At 36.2% G+C, this 24,152-nt stretch overlaps 1 protein-coding gene across 1 annotated transcript; it reads right to left on the reverse strand.

The window, feature by feature from the left end:
* Positions 1-284: 284 nt before the first annotated feature.
* LOC140152184 (neurofascin-like) lies at positions 285-23,184 on the reverse strand. The gene is made up of 9 exons (XM_072174484.1): positions 23,025-23,184; positions 21,070-21,239; positions 9,693-9,825; positions 8,777-9,141; positions 6,659-6,890; positions 4,082-4,197; positions 2,806-2,986; positions 738-857; positions 285-595 (listed from the first exon to the last, which is right to left on the reverse strand). Exons 1-9 carry the CDS (start codon positions 23,182-23,184, stop codon positions 417-419), a joined length of 1,656 nt encoding a protein of 551 aa, XP_072030585.1. The 3' UTR covers positions 285-416.
* Positions 23,185-24,152: the final 968 nt, after the last annotated feature.

The following is a 24,152-nucleotide window of genomic DNA, read 5'->3' on the forward strand; positions in this document are numbered from 1 at the left end:
GCACTCCATCCTGAATTGGATTATTTGTGCTTTCCCACGTAAGTTATAAATGATTGTATAACATAATGTGGTTTCTCTTTATCATGCAGCTGTTCAAAAAGTTCCTAGTTCCAGAAAATCTCTTTTATTATCACAAAGAAATATTGGAAAAAAACTATACTGCTCTCAGCTTAATACGAGAGAGCAACATTTTCTATACGATATACATTATTGCATTATTTATTTATAATCGTAAAAATACAATGAGGTAAGTAAACGAGGTTTGTAATATTTGAAGTTGTTTACAAGAATATTGCTATGAATTGTAATTACTAAGTAAGTACAAAGTTACAGTATACAAAGTCCTAGTATATTAAATCCAGCCGAAGTTTTATTGTTGAGGTAAAATCAGTGCAATGTTTAGTCCAAAAAAGGCTTCAGAAGTTCAATAATGTTTTGACTTCCCAATAGCTGACGGTTCCTAATCCTGGTCCGGTTCTAGCTTGAAGCTCTATTCTGAATATTGTGTCGGGTGGTAGGTTTGTAAAATTATAGCTCTTTGCGTATGGATCACTTAATATGTAACTATTATCGTCTACTACGTCAGGCCCGTCATCTGATGGGGAAAAATATGATAAAGTAATTAAGCATGATATTAATTTCTGGATGACAGTCAAAGGTTTGCGTCATTAATATGTTAAAGACATAAATAACATCAAGTATATGATGTAAAAGACACATCATGAAAACAAACTTACATCGTGTGATGATAATTTGATATCCGAGTATTACACCATTAGGCTCAGTGGGTGCAGTCCAGTGAACGTAAAGACTATCTTCCACAGGTTCTACTCTGAAATCTGTCACTGGCCCAGGAACTGAAAAACAAAAAAGAGAAGCGGGAAATTATTAGGTTACTAAACCGAAGTTATTTGGTTATTGAGCCTGTCTCCGACACGGACCAAAATGGCGTGGTCTCATGTGAAAAGCATCCCATACAGGCCTCGAAATAAGAACAAAAATCCCTAACACCAAAATATGTAACGTTCAACCACTGGTCCATCACAGAGCAATATAATAAGAGATTCTACACTATTCCATCGGATGTTCTATACAGAAGCATCTGATATGTTATACCAGCCTCTGTCAGAGCCTCATATACATGTAGCTGATGCACGCCTGTGGCGTTCCATCAGATCACGTGACCTTGCAGTGAAGGTTCCCAGATCAGCCACAAGAGATCGTTTCTCCCCTTTTCAGCCAGCATTATGGAATGCCATTCCGGAACATAACTGTGTCTAACTGATCAAGATATGCAGAGCTAAATCGCTATCTTGGTGCCCACACTCATAGAAATTGTTCGTTGGCATTACTCGTTGCGTCAACTTTCCGAGTAATGCCAACGCGTACAATTTTGAGTAACGCTGACTCGATATCATTATGTTGGTCGCACTCATTTGCACTTACTTTATTGAGTTGTTACAACTCAGAAAATGAAACTAGCCTAGGTTAGCATAATTATCTAGAGGTGTGCTATAGTATACAAAAATTACAAAAATATATATTTGAATACTGCTAATATTGTGCAGAAAATGATCCAATTACGTGAATTAAGTGACAAAGTACCAAATTGGGATAACTCAAAACAATAAGTACCAGTAACTTAATATGAACGAGTTACATCAACTTACATGTTGAGTTACAATAACTCAACTAATTGGTTCTTTGAACCTTGTCTAAGTTTCTTGAACTTGAATTCAGAAGTTGGCATTACTTAAAAAGTTGACGCAACGACTTACATCAACTTTTTAAGTAATGCCAACAAAGTTGATTAGTTGACGGAACTTTTTGAGCTTTTTCAGCATTTTTTAAGTTCGGATAACTAAAACGAATTTTGTTTTAGCAACTTTTACACTATTTTTGAGTTGTCCAAACTTACTCCTTTTGAATTGCGCCAACAAGGCGAACAAGTCATTTCTATGAGTGCAGGGTCATATGCCCCTTCGAAAATTGCCGATTTTTGTTTGTTTGTTTTTCAGGAGACATCAAATTCAAGAATAGCTACCGCCGCCATCTTGGAATTATAACTTTTGAATATTACCACCTAGCGACATGATTGCGGGGTTATTTATGAATTATTTATTTAATTCATTCCCCGGGGGGCACTCGACTTTGGAAGTGACGGGGATGTGCGGACAGCAGTTCGAAACTAGGGGTCTTTCAGTGAGAGCCTAGACACCGAAAAGGGGGTCTTGCAGTGAGAAGGTTCCCAAAATTGGGTCTTTTCGTGAGACTGGGGAAAATCTGACCAAAAAGGGGGTCGTTCAGTGAGATAAAAGTTGATACATTTTTTTTTTTCAAAAATAAGTGAGAGATTATCAGAATTTTCCCCAAAATTTTTTGAAAAAAGGGGGTCTTTGGTGACAGGAAAACAAACAAGGGGGTCATTGGGTGAGAGGGAGATCAGTAAAACAAAAAAGTGGGTCATTGCGTGAGAGTGTGTTGAAAAATGGGGGTCAATGTGGCCGCACATCACCGTCATCCATTTTAGTGAGTGCCCCTCCCCGGATTCATTCCAGAGGTTATAGTTTTTCAATTTATGGTCTTCCTCTTCTAAAATGTGAGGAATGTAACAGTTGCCATATTGAATAGTTCATATCATCTAAACCACTGAACCGAACAACACGGTTGAGGTTTTGTTTTTGAAATGGGCAGAAATTTATTCCAGGATTATTTTTCCTATGAGAGTTCATCTTTGACATAGGAAATCCAAGATGGCGGCCAGCTGGAACACAGCAGAGCCAAGGAAAATAAACAAAAACAAACCATCTTCAGGCGTTTCAACATCAATGTTGTTGGTAGTTGGTCCATCACCAGCCTGGTTGTACCCAAACATGTAAATTACGTATTCAGATGCAGGTATCAAATCCTTTAAAGCAATCATTGTAGCCGTTGAGGGGGTAGTCTTTTGTTCAATCTCTGCTGCGCCTTGTCTCCAGTATCGGACCTGATACAACACAAGACAAAATCACAAACACTATTTAAAAAAAAATGATCAAAAGCTTATCATTGGGATCATTAGGAGTTTATTTGAATCAATATATAAGTGACGTTCAAGATATAAAATTCAACCATAAATAACAATGCTTAAGAACAACATTTTATGGGACCCATGTAGTTCTATCTTTATTTTAACTTATAATGAAGAAGGAGGTGGCCTATATGCTTCACCCTGGCAGGGCGTAAGACAATGCGAAACACAAATTAATATATGCGAGGATCGGAAATAAACGATGCAAGCCTGAGAAATTATAATTTAAATGGCGTGATTGGGGCTCGAGCAAACTGGCATACATGAAAATATTGAGAGAGAAATCAGGACTCAGCGGGGATTGAACCCCGGTCGCTGGATTACCGGTCCAGAGCTTTACCACTGTACAACCTGAGTTCACAGTCGGTACTCGGGCAATCTCAACTTAAGTCCCCATGATAACTCTCTCATTGTGTCTCAAGCGGCCAATTATATATTAAATAATGAAGAAGGAGGTGGCCTATATGCTTCACCCTGGCAGGGCGTAAGACAATGCGAAACACAAATTAATATATGCGAGGATCGGAAATAAACGATGCAAGCCCGAGAAATTATAATTTAAATGGCGTGATTGGAACTCGAGCAAACTGGCATTTGAAAATATTGAGAGAGAAATCAGGACTCAGCGGGGATTGAACCCCGGTCGCTGGATTACCGGTCCAGTTAACTTGTTGGTTTTTACAACTTTCATTAGTAGCCTTGTGTGATATATTAATATTAACCACCCTTTATCTTCTAGAAATGCCTTAATTACGATTAATTAAGTTATCGTCAACACACAGTGCCCCAGAGGCACTATAATATTTTAGTTTTCATAGAGCACTAGGTTTATTGCTTCAGTAGCCATGGTAGCATAGCGCTTAGTGCTTCAGAACCTTCATCCCTCCTCCATACCACAGGGATAGTATTTGTCAATCTTCTAGAAGATACATTAAATGGTGTCACAAATAGTTGTGCTCCAGGACTACTGTGTGTTGACGATAACGAATGTAATGGAAATCAGAAATGTACCATATATCCTTGTAAAACACCACCATTTTTGTTCCCAGGAATAGGTTTCCATTTAATTTCAATTTTCGTTGGAGAAACTGCGGTTGCGTTGACAAACTTTGGTGCTGCAGAAGGTTCTGTAAAATAGAAATAACCATTGATTGTTTTAGATACTCAGTATTCCTATAAGGGCACTAATAATTTAATAAATTGTAGGAGTAGGCATTTTGATCCTGATATCTTTCAAGCTACTGTAAAAATTATGATCGAATAGCCCAGCTGCTGGTATTAGGAAATTAATGACGAAGCCTCTTGAAAGAATGGTGGTGGGAAGAGAGGAATTCAAAATGTTGATCAGCTCATAAAAAACCCTACACATAATTGGAACCAACAGCCAATAGCTGCATCTTTTAGCTCCAATTTAAGACCTCATTTGTTGAAATTGTTCAAGAAATAAAGATATAACGATCCAAAAACCCAAGAAAGATGCCAATGTAAAAGTTGCAGTTTGCTACATTGCGTGCCCTATTGATTTGCACACAATGCGTTCACAAAGAAGAGAACCAGCGCCGTGCGTCCATTGATTAAGACGTTAAAATTAGCGACGTGATTTCATTGATTAGAACACAAAAGTGCAACTTTTGATTTCGTTTCTTTATTAGGTTTTAGACCACCGTTTCTTTAATTTTCAACTAATTTCAACAAATGAGGTCTTAAATCAGAGCTAAAGAGTACAGGTATTGGCTGCTTGTTAATTTTTTGGCTTACTGTAATTCGGTCTGGTTGACAGGACGTCATACGCAAACTAGTCTTTTAATTCGCTCTCGAATAATCAATGGTTTGATTATTTGTACATCAGTCCAGAAAAGGCTAGACTTCTCCGTAGTCCACTTGCCCATTTTGCATACTCTGGCTATTACATTTAAGCATAAAACTCTGATTTATATTGATTTGTATGCAACTGATAGATTTTCACATCTGTATCTGATCTTTTCAGTCATCGCACTCCCTCTGTTTGTTAGCTTCCCAAGTGGACTACTGACTTTGCCTTGCGGTTAAGATTTTTAACACGGGACTCTATGGAGAGTTAGGCCAATTTCTGGCCTAACTAAAATTGGCCATGATGTAATGCATCTTTAAATGGATCTGCCTTGTGATTGGTCGCCCATATCTCGCTATGGTTTAAATCTTCCGGGCCCGCGCCATTACCATTAACTACACCGTACACAACTATCTGTGGTATTTGCGGCGCTTTTTTGTTGACGCGAAAGTTAATCTCTCATCAAACATCTAGCGCGTCTTGTACTATACCATGCTTAGTACTTGTGGTTAATGGACTGATAAACAAGTATGCTTGACAGTGTGTTTTTAGAGAGCAAAGTCCCGGGGCAAAGTTCTGCTTAAAATTCAAAGTCCATAGTCGGATTTTCGTGGTTCGCTATCAATAAACTGGTAGATTCCAAAATCAGAATTGTTCAGTATTAAAGTGAGCCATTATAATTATGCAAGATAATGTTGCATTCAATTACTTTTATTGTCACTAATCATCTGATATTCTTAATTCTTTATGGCCATTTTACTACTGAATACTTTAATTTTAATAAACATCCGTATAATTTTGAGTTCAACGAAATGGGTTCATCATGACTAATAATAACATATTTTTAATAAAATTCGACTATGGCATAGTCTAAGAGAAGGCTTAAATACATTCCCACAATGCACTATGATTGGGAAATTTTATCAATATAACCTAATTTTAAAGGCAAAGTCCCATTACCACACACACCCAAAGTGGCGGGCAAAGTGGTAATTTTAAAAATGCAGCCAATGAGATAATAGTCGAGATTTTTTATAGAAAACTTTCATATTGTCCCACTACGTTAATTTTATTCTCAAAGTTAAATAAACGGATGAAAACGCCAGATATTTGCACACAATCCCAATGCAAGGTATGGTCAACTGTGCCACATGTGTACAAAAGGCAGACATAACATGGCCAGAAACCCCATTGGGTTATGGGAATGATTTAAACATCCTCTGACATCAACCTGTTGAAATATTGTACTGCACATATTAAGCATATTTTACAGCATTGTGGGCCGAGTATACAAGCATAGAAATTCTAATTATAGCAATGAGCCAGTGATACAAAAGCACAGGTATTTCTTCCTTTAAAACCAATTTCATTGTATATTACAGTTCTTCAACTGATGAAATCGAAAAGGAAGTTCTGCAACTATTTGATAATTACTAAAATGCAATAGCTGAAGCAGCAAGCAAACAGTGACAAAATTAGAGTTAGAAATGTTGTCTTACGTGCTGTTTATTTTCAAACTGCAAAAAATCACACAAAACAGCATTTTCAGTTTAAAGCAACAGAGCAATTTGCAATTTTGGTTTAAAGCGCAGGTTTCTTAACATTTCTGCAAATATCACCCAGAAAAGCGGTTTAAGCAATTTGCAATTTTTGTTTCAGGTGCAGCTTTTTTTTTTTTTTTTTCAGGTGCGGCTTTTTTCACAAACTCGTCCACATGCTACCTGTCACTCGATGCCATGTATCACTGTTCCCTTTGCGCTTTCCATGATGGTAATTACGTTCAGACATCGGAAACACATTTATAGACCACGGAGTGGGCGCCATTCCTACTTCGTTAGCTGCACGTACACGAATTTCGTATTCTCCGTACTCTCCATTGATTGGGATGATGGTCCTGCCTGCGAGGGGATTTTTAATGAGTCCTGATTGCCACGCGTCTTCCAAATCAGGTTGCCGCCATGAAATGACGTAATGGAATCCAGGCCCATTGAATTGACGAGGAGGCATTGGCTATACATAAGGAAGAACACAAATTATGGCTTTAATTTTCTATAAATACAATATCTAAACTCTTCAAAAAAGTTTGGAATTTTCCAAAACGGCTTTATATCAGAAATATTTCAGATCTATTTACATATTGTTTCTTATCAATACAAACATTGTTCTTTCCTGTCAAAAATGATATCAAATTTGTTACCATAACTTATTCCATGGTTGAGTAACTGTCTTTGAACGACTAGGAGGTCTCAAACAAAATGTGCCAAATCTGCCATTGTCTGCACCATTTGTATCAGTAAACATGAATAAGGAATATCACACTGTTTCATTAAAACCGGTTTCAAAGTGCTGCCAGTCTGATGTACCGATCTTCTGCAGCCGTTGTTTTTCTTGGTTCTTCTGGGTCTGTCTTTGACATCTCCGGTCTGACGAAACTGGGCTTTTAGGTTAGCTTGGAGATCATACTGCGGGAAACTCCAAAAGTTGCCGCACTTTGATTCTGAGGTATGCCAGCCTCAAGCTGACCAATAGCTCGAGCCTTATCCAGATCTGATCAGATCAGCAAGAGAGATTGACTTGCGTTGATCCATTTGAATCCAGATGTAGAACTGTTAATCCCATCCTAGCACTTTTCTTTCAACATGATGTACTGCAAACAATTAAATCTTTTATTCGTGCCTTAAACCACTCGTTCATTCATTCAAAGCAATAAGATGAGCGCAGACAATGGTCAGTTTGGCACATTTTCTTTGAGACCTCTCAGCCGTGGAATAAGTTATTGTCACAAATGAGGTGTCATTGTTGACAGGAAAGAACTATGGTTTCACTGATATGAAACAATATGGAGATATACGAATGGATATTCATACGTAGTGGTAGATAAAATAATTAAAGAGTTTAACTTCAACACTACACTATTTTTCGCTCACCTGGATCACCATCTGCTGAAGACGCTAGTCGAACTAGTGAAAACGTTCCAGGTAGTGTAGTGTTGAAGTTAAACTCTTTAGTCAATATGGAGATAGATTTCAAAAATGTCTGATATACAGCCGTTTTTGAAAGTTTCCAAACTTTTTTTGAGGAGTTTATCAAATTGGTTGCTCTGATTTTGTCAATTGATGATGTTTTCTATCATCATACATAGAAAGAAGCGCATCACCCAAATATTCTCATTAAATCACTCTTACAGTTTGGATATCAATTAAAAGTAAATAAAATAAATACAATGGTCATAGAGTAGTACATGTTCTTAGGGTGGGACCATCTTGACCACCCTGCTATCAGTGCCTTGTTCATATAACTACTATTAATATCAAAACCCAAAACTCTCAAATATTTGTGACTACCGCTATCCATATATTAGCAGCAGTTCGCTGTATACTGAAGTGCATTACCTTTATACTCTCTAAATGTAAAAGAGTTAAATTCCACTCTTATGGAGTCAATATTCACTCCTCAAAGGATTGCCTACTGTGATCACTCTAATAGATTGAAAGTCACTTTTTGAAAGAGTGAAATTAAAACGAGTGAATTTTTTCACTCCAGGTACGAGTGAACTCTTCGAAGAGTGCTTACAGTGATCACTCCCTTTGGAGTGAAAACGAGTCAATATATAAGGAGTGAATTTCTCTCATTTAGAGTGAAATTCACTCTCATTTAGAGTGAACTTCACTCTCATTTAGAGTGAACTTCACTCTCATTTAGAGTGAACTTCACTCTTTACTCCATTCTGAATCGGAGTGAATTTCAGCAAATTTTCACTCCTTTAGAGTGAAAATCAATTCACTCTTACCATGGAGTGAAATTTTCACTCTTTTACATTTAGAGAGTATGTCAATATGTAGTAAATGTTAAAAAAAAACCATGTTTTTGCGAATCAATTTTTTGAGATCTCTTACCGTCCAATAAACATTGATGGCACTACTATTAGTACTGTCTGCCCTCACATTCTCTGGATTCGAGTATGGTCTCGATGGTGCAGTACGATAGGTTGCAGATGCCTCACTGTGTTCTGAATAGCCTACGCTATTCAACTGTTTTACACGGAAGTAATATGACGTCCAGGGCTCTAAATCTACCTTGGTACTTCTGGAGCCAGGTGGCAACATTTTAACGATCTTCCATACGGGGTCCCATATAGATTTCATGTGTAGTATAATTAGTTCAGTTGGTGAGCTGTTTTCGTTCCCTGGTGCCCAGGATACGATAGCCGTGTTCTCTGTTCGGTAGGTAACTTCAACTGGACCGGGGCGGTCTGGAACATCTGTAAAACAATTAACATTCTTGTTTGTGTTTATGAATAATCAATTGACCTTTTCGGTAAAATCCCATAAGCCTTTGCGAGTAGACCTGAGATGTTGTCATTTGACGTCACGCCGACTTGCAATGCGCAGTAATGATGTTCGCTGAACGATGTGCGCATCGGCGTGACGCATAATAACGGCATCTCAGGTATACTCGCAAAAGTTTATGGGATTTGCCGAAAAAGTCAATACTGCTCTGAAAAATAAGACAGCTATATACGATGCCAAATCATATAGAAGAATCGTAGAATATCAGTAAATAATAAATTTAATATTGATTTGAATATGTTATCTTCGTATTAATACGACTTAATTACGTATTAATTAGACCGACACAGTGATGTCATTTCAACCAAGTATTTTTTGGCAAAATATAATAATATTTTAACAGCCCATATTCATTCCCTTCTTTAATTTGATTAACGGGTGCGATGTCTCAATGAATCAATTAAAATTTGTCACACATTTCATTCTTTATTACATATGCTCCTACATGTATAGCAATTTTTACCTTGTACAATAAGTGTTGTTTGATCAGCCGATTTATCCAGCACTGTTCTCGCTACACACCCGTATACCCCTGAGTCTTCCCTGGTAATGGAGCGAATAACCAAGACATGGTCATTCACTCCTAATTCCGGAGGCTGTGACAAAAGTAAGGCAAAACTTTAATCAAACTTATAGAGACCCATTTTAGGCTACAATCAACGAAAAATGTCTTGGAACGCTTGCGTGTAAATAACGGAAGACTGTCACCCCTCTCCCCCGTGCAATGTTGAGAAATACCAAAGTCTTCAGCGGTTTCCCGATGTGTTCCAACATTGATTGATGGGGAGAGGGAAGGTAAATCATTGTTGTAGATGTCATGCTTGTTCCCAGGCAAAATATACGTCATTTCCATGATCATGTGAAATTCTGCACGGAATTTGGACAGAGTGTACCAAGCGTTCCAAGGACTTTTTTCGTAGATTGTCTCTGCCGAATGCAAAATATTTCATCTAAATTTCGTTTTTGTCTCATAACTCAAAAACGGAATGTCGTATGAGTTTCTCATTGCACACGATTTGAGAGTGGATTATATGCTTTGGAATCATAACAAAATTGTTGATAAAGAAATTGGCTTCTTTAGGAAATGGTCACTGCAATCACCCCCTATGCTAAAATACACACATTTCGCAATTATAGCTCTAAACTGCTCTAAAATGTAGTTTTGTCCCATAACTCAAAAACAGAATGTTGTATGATCTTCATATTTCACAGGATTTGGAAGTAGACCATGTACTTAGGAATCAAAATACAATTGTTGATAAAGAAATTGGTTGGTTCAGGGAGTGGACACTGAAACACCCCATACCCTAACATACACGCATTTAATGACATTTTTATGCTATATCTTAAAACCGAGAAATCGTATCACGGCTCTAAGCTGCATGATTCCGAGTTGTTTAATATATTTTTGAAATTAATATTTAAAGTTCACCTTCATAGCACTTGTCAGATAGGTGAACGAGCGTTACAAAACAGAAAAATGAGTTTTAATTAAATACTAAAACCGCATGTACGTTAAGATTGTAATGAAGTCAATAATAAACTACGACTGTCTTCAGTAGATAGCATTAACTTGTTTTTGACATGATGTAACAACTATCTTCAGCAGATTTGTGCTTCACATTTTTGTGTATGGGGTGTGTGTATAATGTGGGGGTGTGTGCGTGCGAGGTGTTGGGCGTGGGATGTATGTGGGGTAGGGCGGAGGGGGTTTGTAGGACTATTATAAGATCACATTTAAATCGGAAAGTATTTCATTTGGGGCTTTTGGGAAAGAAAGAAAGAAATAATTAGATTAATTAATCAAACATAGAGAAAGAAAGGAAGAAAGAAGATAGAAAAAATAAATCAAAAATGTATACTTCATGTATTTATAATAAACAAATATTTTCACCGAGTTCACCGTCGCAAATAATAAATGAAACATAAAAAGTAATAGCGCCTGGGAATCGAACCCAGGACCTCATGTTTACAAGACCTATGCCTTAACCACTCGGCCACATGAGCTTCGTGATTAAGCTGCTTGCAATTTGAACCTATAAGCGGTCACTTCAAACTTTTTCCACGTTCATGTTTTTATTTATTTCAAATGTCTTTCATTCATTCAATCATTCATTCATTCATTCATTCATTCATTCATTCATTTTTCTTTCCTTCTTTCTTTCTTTTTTCTTTCTTTCCTTTTTTCTTTCTTTCTTTCTTTCTTTCTTTCTTTCTTTCTTTCTTTCTTTCTTTCTTTCTTTCTTTCTTTCTTTCTTTATTTTCAATACAAAGAAAAAAAAAAGAAGCATTGAAAATAATGAATGCATAAATTAGCAATGATTCACGCAAACAAAACACGAATAGTCAAAGGGTGTAAAGTGTAAACCCATAATGGTAATCTGTAATGGTAAACTGCTGCATTGAATAGCGTGCATACTGAGCAGTTTGCCCTGCATTGATAGTAATATATACGTATAGATATTTATTTCAATTCAAAATGGCAAACTGTTAACAAATGTCATAAATGCGATCAATTTGTCATTCCTTTTGTATTCAAACATCCTCAATTGGTATAGCCAAGGTAAACGAATGTTACGCTCCATGAGATGCGGCTTAAAAACCATAAAATGTCGATTTTGGACCATTTTGTCATTATGGTAAACTGATCCACTTTGCCATTTTGCACTATGCAGCTTTACACTTTCCCCTATACCTGACTACTATAAAAGACCAAAACTGATTACTTCGATTGCGAAATGGCAGCGTGGCGCAACGGCTTAGTCCTTCGACTGGTAATCTTTTGACTATTGATTGATGCGAATGGTTCGAGTCCCCGTGGTGGTCGATTTTTTTCTTTAAGTGTATTCAATTGTTGTTTTCTTTTTTCTTTTTTTTTCTCACCGCAAAAGCGTATTTTATTATAAATAATATTCAGAAATGAGTTGTTTCAAATTGTTATATCACAATCTTTCTGATTCGTTCGGATAAGCCTATACTCAGCAAACGCAAGTTTTACAGAAAACATTTACATGTTGGGTTATATTATAAAGGGTACAGAACGTTTTAATAACATTCAAAAACATTTTGGAAAACATGCTGCAAAACATTGTAATATTTTTTTAAAACTATATTTGTAGTGTTTTTGAATTATGAGACAAAAACGAGATTTTAGTCATAATTACGAAATGTGTGTAATTTAGCATAGGAGGTGTTTTCAGTGACCATTCCTAAATAATCCAACATCTTTATCAACAATTTTATTGTGATTCAAAGGGATATTATATACTCCCAAATCGAGTGCAATATGAAGCTCATACAACATTTTGTTTTTAAGTTATGGGACAAAAATGATATTTTAGAGCAGTTTAGAGCCATAATTACGAAACGTGTGTTGTTTAGCATAGGGATGGTTTCAGTGACCACTCCTAAATAAACCAATTTCTTTATTAACAATTTTGTCATGATTTCAAAGCATATAATCCACTCTCAAATCGTGTGCAATATGAAGCTCATACGACATTCCGTTTTTTAGTTATGACACAAAAACGAAATTTAGATGAAATATTTTGCATTCGGTAGAGACAATCAACGAAAAATGTCTTGGAACGCTTGCGTGTAAATAACGGAAGACTGTCACCCCCTCTCCCCCGTGCAATGTTGAGAAATACCAAAGTCTTCAGCGGTTTCCCGATGTGTTCCAACATTGATTGATGGGGAGAGGGACGGGTAACTCATACTTGTAGATGTCATGCTTGTTCCCAGGCAAAATATACGTCATTTCCATGATCATGTGAAATTCTGCACGGAATTTGGACAGAGTGTACCAAGCGTTCCAAGGACTTTTTTCGTAGATTGTCTCTGCCGAATGCAAAATATTTCATCTAAATTTCGTTTTTGTCTCATAACTCAAAAACGGAATGTCGTATGAGTTTCTCATTGCACACGATTTGAGAGTGGATTATATGCTTTGGAATCATAACAAAATTGTTGATAAAGAAATTGGCTTCTTTAGGAAATGGTCACTGCAATCACCCCCTATGCTAAAATACACACATTTCGCAATTATAGCTCTAAACTGCTCTAAAATGTAGTTTTTGTCCCATAACTCAAAAACAGAATGTTGTATGATCTTCATATTTCACAGGATTTGGAAGTAGACCATGTACTTAGGAATCAAAATACAATTGTTGATAAAGAAATTGGTTGGTTCAGGGAGTGGACACTGAAACACCCCATACCCTAACATACACGCATTTAATGACATTTTTATGCTATATCTTAAAACCGAGAAATCGTATCACGGCTCTAAGCTGCATGATTCCGAGTTGTTTAATATATTTTTGAAATTAATATTTAAAGTTCACCTTCATAGCACTTGTCAGATAGGTGAACGAGCGTTACAAAACAGAAAAATGAGTTTTAATTAAATACTAAAACCGCATGTACGTTAAGATTGTAATGAAGTCAATAATAAACTACGACTGTCTTCAGTAGATAGCATTAACTTGTTTTTGACATGATGTAACAACTATCTTCAGCAGATTTGTGCTTCACATTTTTGTGTATGGGGTGTGTGTATAATGTGGGGGTGTGTGCGTGCGAGGTGTTGGGCGTGGGATGTATGTGGGGTAGGGCGGAGGGAGTTTGTAGGACTATTATAAGATCACATTTAAATCGGAAAGTATTTCATTTGGGGGCTTTTGGGAAAGAAAGAAAGAAATAATTAAATTAATTAATCAAACATAGAGAAAGAAAGGAAGAAAGAAAGATAGAAAAAATAAATCAAAAATGTATACTTCATGTATTTATAATAAACAAATATTTTCACCGAGTTCACCGTCGCAAATAATAAATGAAACATAAAAAGTAATAGCGCCTGGGAATCGAACCCAGGACCTCATGTTTACAAGACCTATGCCTTAACCACTCGGCCACATGAGCTTCGTGATTAAGCTGCTTGCAATTTGAACCTATAAGCGGTCACTTCAAACTTTTTCCACGTTCATGTTTTTATTTATTTCAAATGTCTTTCATTCATTCAATCATTCATTCATTCATTCATTCATTCATTCATTCATTTTTCTTTCCTTCTTTCTTTCTTTTTTCTTTCTTTCCTTTTTTCTTTCTTTCTTTCTTTCTTTCTTTCTTTCTTTCTTTCTTTCTTTCTTTCTTTCTTTCTTTCTTTCTTTATTTTCAATACAAAGAAAGAAAAAGAAGCATTGAAAATAATGAATGCATAAATTAGCAATGATTCACGCAAACAAAACACGAATAGTCAAAGGGTGTAAAGTGTAAACCCATAATGGTAATCTGTAATGGTAAACTGCTGCATTGAATAGCGTGCATACTGAGCAGTTTGCCCTGCATTGATAGTAATATATACGTATAGATATTTATTTCAATTCAAAATGGCAAACTGTTAACAAATGTCATAAATGCGATCAATTTGTCATTCCTTTTGTATTCAAACATCCTCAATTGGTATAGCCAAGGTAAACGAATGTTACGCTCCATGAGATGCGGCTTAAAACCATAAAATGTCGATTTTGGACCATTTTGTCATTATGGTAAACTGATCCACTTTGCCATTTTGCACTATGCAGCTTTACACTTTCCCCTATACCTGACTACTATAAAAGACCAAAACTGATTACTTCGATTGCGAAATGGCAGCGTGGCGCAACGGCTTAGTCCTTCGACTGGTAATCTTTTGACTATTGATTGATGCGAATGGTTCGAGTCCCCGTGGTGGTCGATTTTTTTTCTTTAAGTGTATTCAATTGTTGTTTTCTTTTTTCTTTTTTTTTCTCACCGCAAAAGCGTATTTTATTATAAATAATATTCAGAAATGAGTTGTTTCAAATTGTTATATCACAATCTTTCTGATTCGTTCGGATAAGCCTATACTCAGCAAACGCAAGTTTTACAGAAAACATTTACATGTTGGGTTATATTATAAAGGGTACAGAACGTTTTAATAACATTCAAAAACATTTTGGAAAACATGCTGCAAAACATTGTAATATTTTTTAAAACTATATTTGTAGTGTTTTTGAATTATGAGACAAAAACGAGATTTTAGTCATAATTACGAAATGTGTGTAATTTAGCATAGGAGGTGTTTTCAGTGACCATTCCCTAAATAATCCAACATCTTTATCAACAATTTTATTGTGATTCAAAGGGATATTATATACTCCCAAAGCGTGTGCAATATGAAGCTCATACAACATTTTGTTTTTAAGTTATGGGACAAAAATGATATTTTAGAGCAGTTTAGAGCCATAATTACGAAACGTGTGTTGTTTAGCATAGGGGATGGTTTCAGTGACCACTCCCTAAATAAACCAATTTCTTTATTAACAATTTTGTCATGATTTCAAAGCATATAATCCACTCTCAAATCGTGTGCAATATGAAGCTCATACGACATTCCGTTTTTAGTTATGACACAAAAACGAAATTTAGATGAAATATTTTGCATTCGGTAGAGACAATCAACGAAAAATGTCTTGGAACGCTTGCGTGTAAATAACGGAAGACTGTCACCCCTTTCCCCGTGCAATGTTGAGAAATACCAAAGTCTTCAGCGGTTTCCCGATGTGTTCCAACATTGAGTGCTGGGGAGAGGGGAAGGGTTAATCATTGTTGTATATGTCATTCTGGGTCCCAGGCAAAATATACGTCATTTCCATGATCATGTGAAATTCTGCACGGAATTTGGACAGAGTGTACCAAGCGTTCCAAGGACTTTTTTCGTAGATTGTCTCTGCCGAATGCAAAATATTTCATCTAAATTTCGTTTTTGTCTCATAACTCAAAAACGGAATGTCGTATGAGTTTCTCATTGCACACGATTTGAGAGTGGATTATATGCTTTGGAATCATAACAAAATTGTTGATAAAGAAATTGGCTTCTTTAGGAAATGGTCACTGCAATCACCCCTATGCTAAAATACACATTTCGCAATTATAGCTCTAAACTGCTCTAAAATGTAGTTTTTGTCCCATAACTCAAAAACAGAATGTTGTATGATCTTCATATTTCACAGGATTTGGAAGTAGACCATGTACTTAGGAATCAAAATACAATTGTTGATAAAGAAATTGGTTGGTTCAGGGAGTGGACACTGAAACACCCCATACCCTAACATACACGCATTTAATGACATTTTTATGCTATATCTTAAAACCGAGAAATCGTATCACGGCTCTAAGCTGCATGATTCCGAGTTGTTTAATATATTTTTGAAATTAATATTTAAAGTTCACCTTCATAGCACTTGTCAGATAGGTGAACGAGCGTTACAAAACAGAAAAATGAGTTTTAATTAAATTCTAAAACCGCATGTACGTTAAGATTGTAATGAAGTCAATAATAAACTACGACTGTCTTCAGTAGATAGCATTAACTTGTTTTTGACATGATGTAACAACTATCTTCAGCAGATTTGTGCTTCACATTTTTGTGTATGGGGTGTGTGTATAATGTGGGGGGTGTGTGCGTGCGAGGTGTTGGGCGTGGGATGTATGTGGGGTAGGGCGGAGGGAGTTTGTAGGACTATTATAAGATCACATTTAAATCGGAAAGTATTTCATTTGGGGGCTTTTGGGAAAGAAAGAAAGAAATAATTAAATTAATTAATCAAACATAGAGAAAGAAAGGAAGAAAGAAAGATAGAAAAAATAAATCAAAAATGTATACTTCATGTATTTATAATAAACAAATATTTTCACCGAGTTCACCGTCGCAAATAATAAATGAAACATAAAAGTAATAGCGCCTGGGAATCGAACCCAGGACCTCATGTTTACAAGACCTATGCCTTAACCACTCGGCCACATGAGCTTCGTGATTAAGCTGCTTGCAATTTGAACCTATAAGCGGTCACTTCAAACTTTTTCCACGTTCATGTTTTTATTTATTTCAAATGTCTTTCATTCATTCAATCATTCATTCATTCATTCATTCATTCATTCATTCATTCATTTTCCTTTCCTTCTTTCTTTCTTTTTTCTTTCTTTCCTTTTTTTTCTTTCTTTCTTTCTTTCTTTCTTTCTTTCTTTCTTTCTTTCTTTCTTTCTTTCTTTCTTTATTTTTAATACAAAGAAAGAAAAAGAAGCATTGAAAATAATGAATGCATAAATTAGCAATGATTCACGCAAACAAAACACGAATAGTCAAAGGGTGTAAAGTGTAAACCCATAATGGTAATCTGTAATGGTAAACTGCTGCATTGAATAGCGTGCATACTGAGCAGTTTGCCCTGCATTGATAGTAATATATACGTATAGATATTTATTTCAATTCAAAATGGCAAACTGTTAACAAATGTCATAAATGCGATCAATTTGTCATTCCTTTTGTATTCAAACATCCTCAATTGGTATAGCCAAGGTAAACGAATGTTACGCTCCATGAGATGCGGCTTAAAACCATAAAATGTCGATTTTGGACCATTTTGTCATTATGGTAAACTGATCCACTTTGCCATTTTGCACTATGCAGCTTTACACTTTCCCTATACCTGACTACTATAAAAGACCAAAACTGATTACTTCGATTGCGAAATGGCAGCGTGGCGCAACGGCTTAGTCCTTCGACTGGTAATCTTTTGACTATTGATTGATGCGAATGGTTCGAGTCCCCGTGGTGGTCGATTTTTTTTCTTTAAGTGTATTCACTTGTTGTTTTCTTTTTTTTTTCTCACCGCAAAAGCGTATTTTATTATAAATAATATTCAGAAATGAGTTGTTTCAAATTGTTATATCACAATCTTTCTGATTCGTTCGGATAAGCCTATACTCAGCAAACGCAAGTTTTACAGAAAACATTTACATGTTGGGTTATATTATAAAGGGTACAGAACGTTTTAATAACATTCAAAAACATTTTGGAAAACATGCTGCAAAACATTGTAATATTTTTTTAAAACTATATTTGTAGTGTTTTTGAATTATGAGACAAAAACGAGATTTTAGTCATAATTACGAAATGTGTGTAATTTAGCATAGGAGGTGTTTTCAGTGACCATTCCCTAAATAATCCAACATCTTTATCAACAATTTTATTGTGATTCAAAGGGATATTATATACTCCCAAATCGTGTGCAATATGAAGCTCATACAACATTTTGTTTTTAAGTTATGGGACAAAAATGATATTTTAGAGCAGTTTAGAGCCATAATTACGAAACGTGTGTTGTTTAGCATAGGGGATGGTTTCAGTGACCACTCCCTAAATAAACCAATTTCTTTATTAACAATTTTGTCATGATTTCAAAGCATATAATCCACTCTCAAATCGTGTGCAATATGAAGCTCATACGACATTCCGTTTTTTAGTTATGACACAAAAACGAAATTTAGATGAAATATTTTGCATTCGGTAGAGACAATCAACGAAAAATGTCTTGGAACGCTTGCGTGTAAATAACGGAAGACTGTCACCCCTCTCCCCGTGCAATGTTGAGAAATACCAAAGTCTTCAGCGGTTTCCCGATGTGTTCCAACATTGATTGATGGGGGGAAGGGTAAATCATTGTTGTAGATGTCATGCTTGTTCCCAGGCAAAATATACGTCATTTCCATGATCATGTGAAATTCTGCACGGAATTTCGACAGAGTGTACCAAGCGTTCCAAGGACTTTTTTCGTAGATTGTAGTCAAATTAAAAAAATACCCACCACTAATTGCAACAGAATCAATTTCGCATGCGTCCATCTCGCAAAAGCTCACACAAAAACATGTCAAAAAGTCCCCAAAAATCCGTGGAACAGTGCCTAATTTGCATAAAACCAAAATGGCCGCTTATGGAGGGGCAAAATTTGGTAAAATCTTGCTAAAACCATATCAATTGCTCTTGTCAAAAGGATTCAGAAAAAGTATAGTTTGACCGGTGTACATTTCTTGAGTTATAGGTCAAATGTCAAAATTTGGACTATACAGGAGGCAAAAAAATGAAAAATGAAAGATTTTATTAAAATGGTCTCATATTGTTCCGCTTGCAAAAGCATTTAATAAAAAAGAATATTTTGCCATATCTCAGGTGGTTTGTAACCTTGGTAACATGGCAAAGCAGATAAAATCCCATTGAGCCGTGTTGACCTTGACCTATTTTATGGTGTTACCTACGTAACAAAACATCCAAAACAATGCAACTTTTATCATTTCGATTTATTTTTGCAAAAGGAACAATTTGAGACCAGTTGCATTAAATTTGGACCATATTACAATTGTAAACGTCCGTGGGCCCAAAATTTGACCTTTGACCTATTTTCCTGTAACTGGAGAACTATATGTCAGATATTGGTGAAACTATACATTTTCTGAATCCTTATGATGATAGCAATACATTGGTATGGTTTTAAGATTTGACTAAGTTTGAAATTTCACCCCTGTATAAGCGGTCATTTTGGAATTATGCAAATTAGGCACTGTTCCACTATCTGGATTTTTGGGGACTTTTGATGTGTTATTAAATATGCTTTTTAAATGGATTCTGTTGCAATTAGTGGTGGGTTAACCCCTTATTTTTCTTAATTTGACTAGCCTATTAATATACGTTATTCATTTAAGGATACGATACATGATTTACCGACAAGTGACTCATTTCGGAATGCGATCATGAATTATGAAGAAAAAAAAGTTTCCACAGGCTTCGTTGGGATTCGAACCAGCGGTTCGGAACTTCCTTTGATTACGCGTCTAGCGCTTTACCTCTCGGCCACGGTGGCAGTTGAGTGGAGGAGTGTATGATAAATGATAAATCTCATAATGCCATCTTTAGCCTTTTGTTTACTAAATAAAGACGCGTTTTGTTAGAATAGATTAGCCGTTTTATGCATAAAGAGCACGAACGTTTGGGAAAGGTTTCAAACAAATAATAAAGACACTGATATGATGAAGTCGGGAAATATAGCGTCTCAATGTTTTGTTTTGGTTTTAGGAATTTGACCTTAAAATTTACGACTTCATGACATTATCATTCGAAATCAACAAAAGATATTTCAACAGTATATGACCCCATTCTTTCTCTAGAATGTTTTGTACGTGTATGTGAAATAGCTTCAACAATGGTTCGTTGTATAATTGTAAAAACAGCCTTGACCTAAAAAAAAGGGCGAGAGGTACCATAATTACCGATTCAGGCTAAATTTAAAATTGATATAAAGCGTTTGTTTTTTGATCGATTAAAAAAATTAATTTTTGTCATATAAAGAAATTGTGTCTGGCGTGAATTACACTACAGTTTTTTATTCTTAGGGCTCTTTAACTTCTTCAAATAACTTTTTTAATGTTAGAGTGAATCCCCTGGCCCTCTATTATTACGCACAAAAGATTGAGTCCCCTTAAATAGCTTATTATTGACGTTCCTGCATTAAACCCCACAGGTGCGGAGTGGATTCAAGGTCATTTAACCTAGGAGGAAATAATAAGGAAATTATAGTTATAGTGTACAGCTTAAGGGAGGATCCTAGCATCGTCTTTTTATGACATTTTTCAGTAGATATCCACGAAAAAAGCTTACTCCCAAAATTTCAGTTGATTCCCATTTTGCGTTTGCGAGTTATGCATGCTTATGTGTATTACACTGCTCCATAGGCTACTGTTGTAATTTCGTTATGGTATACCAGAACGAAATTCAAATTTGACGATATTTTTGCTAAACGAATTAATATGGAAGAATTTTTTTTTTTTGGTATGGTATAAAAATATCAATGGGATAATGAGGCTGTGGATCACGAAATGCCCTTTTAAGGTCAATGTATAAAGTACGTAAAACCACCATGTTTGTTGTGGCGATTTATAATGAATTTTTCAAAGAAAAGAGATATTTCCTTCATTAGTTTCACTACCTGAAAGATACGGTCTTCATCTGAGCATCCAGGATTGAGAGGCTTGCCATTCTTCTCCCATGTGACTGTGGCCTGCAAGGCAGGGTCGGCATTTACGGAACATCTAAGAAAAACATGTTTGCCTCTCTTTGCAACCGTCTCTGCGACATGACATTCTACCCGTGTCCTTGCTAAAAGTAAGAAGGTATAGAACATTATTTATCAACATGATCAATTGAAAAGGATTATATAGATGTCTGGAAACTAAGCCACGCGTGACCATATATTTGATGCACCACTTTGGCTGGGAAAGATTTACATCACGTATTTTAAGAAAGGCTTCTAATTAAAGGAAATAGAGGAAGGAAAGCCTTGTTTCATATTCGGTCTCTGAAAGAAGCAGACATTGTGGAGTCATCCCGAAAACTAAAAGAGAGATTTGTTTTAGTCTGATAACTGATTCGATAAGCTTTTGAAATCTGTTAAGTAAAGCGGAATGGAGAATTATTCCTGAAGAGCACCGATAGAGAAAGTCACATCATTGTGAGTGACGTCATTGCCAAAGGATTCATTTTAACGCAAACAAACAGTGGGTTTTGTTGTGCTTTCTGAAGTGTTTTTGGGTGAAAGATGATTTTGGCATTGAGTCTGTCCGACCCGTAACACAAGCATATGGTTACATTTTACACTCCTTTGAAATGAGTGACAGGCTGCGCGCGTTACTGATCAAAAAGTGCGCACAACTTAATGTCCGTATGCATAAATATTATTAGACCAGATCTCAAGCTAGACATGCTATAACTCTAGAGGTTAGACTTAGAGAGGGGTCCTTTTACTCTTTTTGTTTTTTCCTCCTTTTCTCCAAGCAAAGTCCAAAACAGCCATTTATTAAGCGAAATGTATAATTGCCCTTTATACAGGATCTACAATAATATAGAATAAGGTATGTAAATACCAACAAGTTCCTTCACCGTACGGTAGAACAAATCTCAATACTTAGACCCACTTAGACCAGCTCTAAAGTTATATCTGATCTAACAGAGAAACCAAATAGGTAAACGCTGTCTGGCTCTGCTAAATTTGTCCCGAAGAAGTGGGGGTTTGGGTGACAACTCAAGTCATCTTTCTAATGCAAGATTCTGTCAGACTTGTGCTTGGCAGCACTGAATAATACATGTCATGTTGAGAGAAATAACAGTCGTTTCTTTATCTTCTTTAACGGAAATATAGTGTAAATTCACAAACTTAAGTATGCTTAGACATGTTAGAGAGAATTAGATGTTATTATAAAAACAAAGAACATAAGTCATTGAAGAGATTCATCAGGATCATTGTCTATATAAATTATTACTAGAGTTCTCATAACAAATCCAGGTACTCACAATTAGTAGTGACGTTTCGCAACCTTACTGGCTGGTAGCTTCTTCTTGACTGAGCTGTATCCAATACTAGCACTTGCTGTCTTAGCTGTAGTGTTGCCAGTTGCGCCTCCTGATCCAGATTGACTCTCTTATCCATCTTGGGAACTTTCTCGATGAAGAATTTTGGCCCCCTCAAGCTATGAACAATGAGGGGCGTAGCTTATTTTTCTCAGTCATGCATACAATAAGCTTATCCAAGAAAAATCAACTGGCAACACTACAGCTAAGAAAGCAAGTGCTAGTATTGGATACAGCTCAGTCAAGAAGCAACCAGCCAGTAATGTTGCGAAACGTCACTACTCATTGTGAGTACCTGGATTTGTTATGAGAACTCTAGTAATAAAAAAGAACAGAAGTGGAAAATATAGATCCCCGAGGAACCGGTTGGCTTCTCACTTGACGCCTGGCCAATTAGGATGGTTTTTAGGAAATGGTAGGACAGATAGTCTCACGGCTGTGACACATAAGGCAGATTACATGACTTGTGTGTATGTGTATTTTGGAGGTGCGGTAATGTGTAGTGCGGGATGGGACGGGGTGTGTGTCAAACCTTACCTCTGACGCGGAGTTCTCCTGAAGCTGAGATCTCACCCAGAGTATTGTTAGCTTTGCACATATACATGCCTTCATCGTATGACTGCATTACCCGATAGATGGTCAACGACCCGTCAGAATTCAATTGAAAACGTGGTTGTGCTGATGTTGTTGTATTCATCGTAATCTATAACACACAGGAAAGGTTGCTTATTGTCAACAATGTCTGCGTTGTAAATTTGCGTTGTGGGAGCAGCCCCCCCCCCCCTTGACTCCCCCTGGCCACGCCGCTGATGTAACTTACTGCAAATTTGCATTAAAATCACCAAGCAAACATACAGTTATAATATAACAACACAAAACTTACTGTTCTAGAATTAAGTGTCCATGAGATAGATGGTTTTGGTGAGCCAACTAATGTACATTTGATTGTAATGTCATTCCCTGTGACGACTTGACTTACGCTGTCAGGTGTATGGAGAAATCGTGGTGCCATTTCTAAGGGAAAAACAATAACACAACAATAACATTTTATTTGAGCAACAACGTATATTTTCTGCTTGCATCGACTGTAAGGGTCATATAGAACCCACTAAATGCAAGAAACGAATGTAAAAGTGCTTGTAAACACAATTGAACAGCATTTGTATTCAACATTTAGTTTTTACATGTAGTGTCATTCTTTCAAAGCTGAAAATTGTTCTTATCTCTTTCATGTCTTTCGTAAACAACTATATTCTACTCTGAACCTAACATCATATTGTTTTTATTTTCCTCTCATTGTAATTTTCTTATATGTATTTGCTTAAAGGAACACTCCGACAATCACAACTTATTGTTAGAAAAACAATTATCAAGCATGAGTCACATGGTTTTATTTAAAACAAATTGATATTGACCAAAAAAACGAATAAAACAGTCGGCTCTCAACACGCGGTATTCAAAATTCCCGCGCCGAAATTATCTAGGGTAATGACGTCATGGTTATTTGTGCTCAATTGTTGTCAGCCTTCATTGTGTTACTGGAACGTCATTGCCACAGGCCCGGGAAATTTGAATATCGCGTGGTGAGAGGCGACTGTTTTTAATTGTTTTAAGGTCAATATGAGTTTGTTTTAAATAAAACCATGTGATTCGTGCTTGATAATT

The sequence above is a fragment of the Amphiura filiformis genome, chromosome 5 (genome assembly GCF_039555335.1).
Source record: "Amphiura filiformis chromosome 5, Afil_fr2py, whole genome shotgun sequence".
Taxonomy (NCBI): Eukaryota; Metazoa; Echinodermata; class Ophiuroidea; order Amphilepidida; family Amphiuridae; genus Amphiura; species Amphiura filiformis.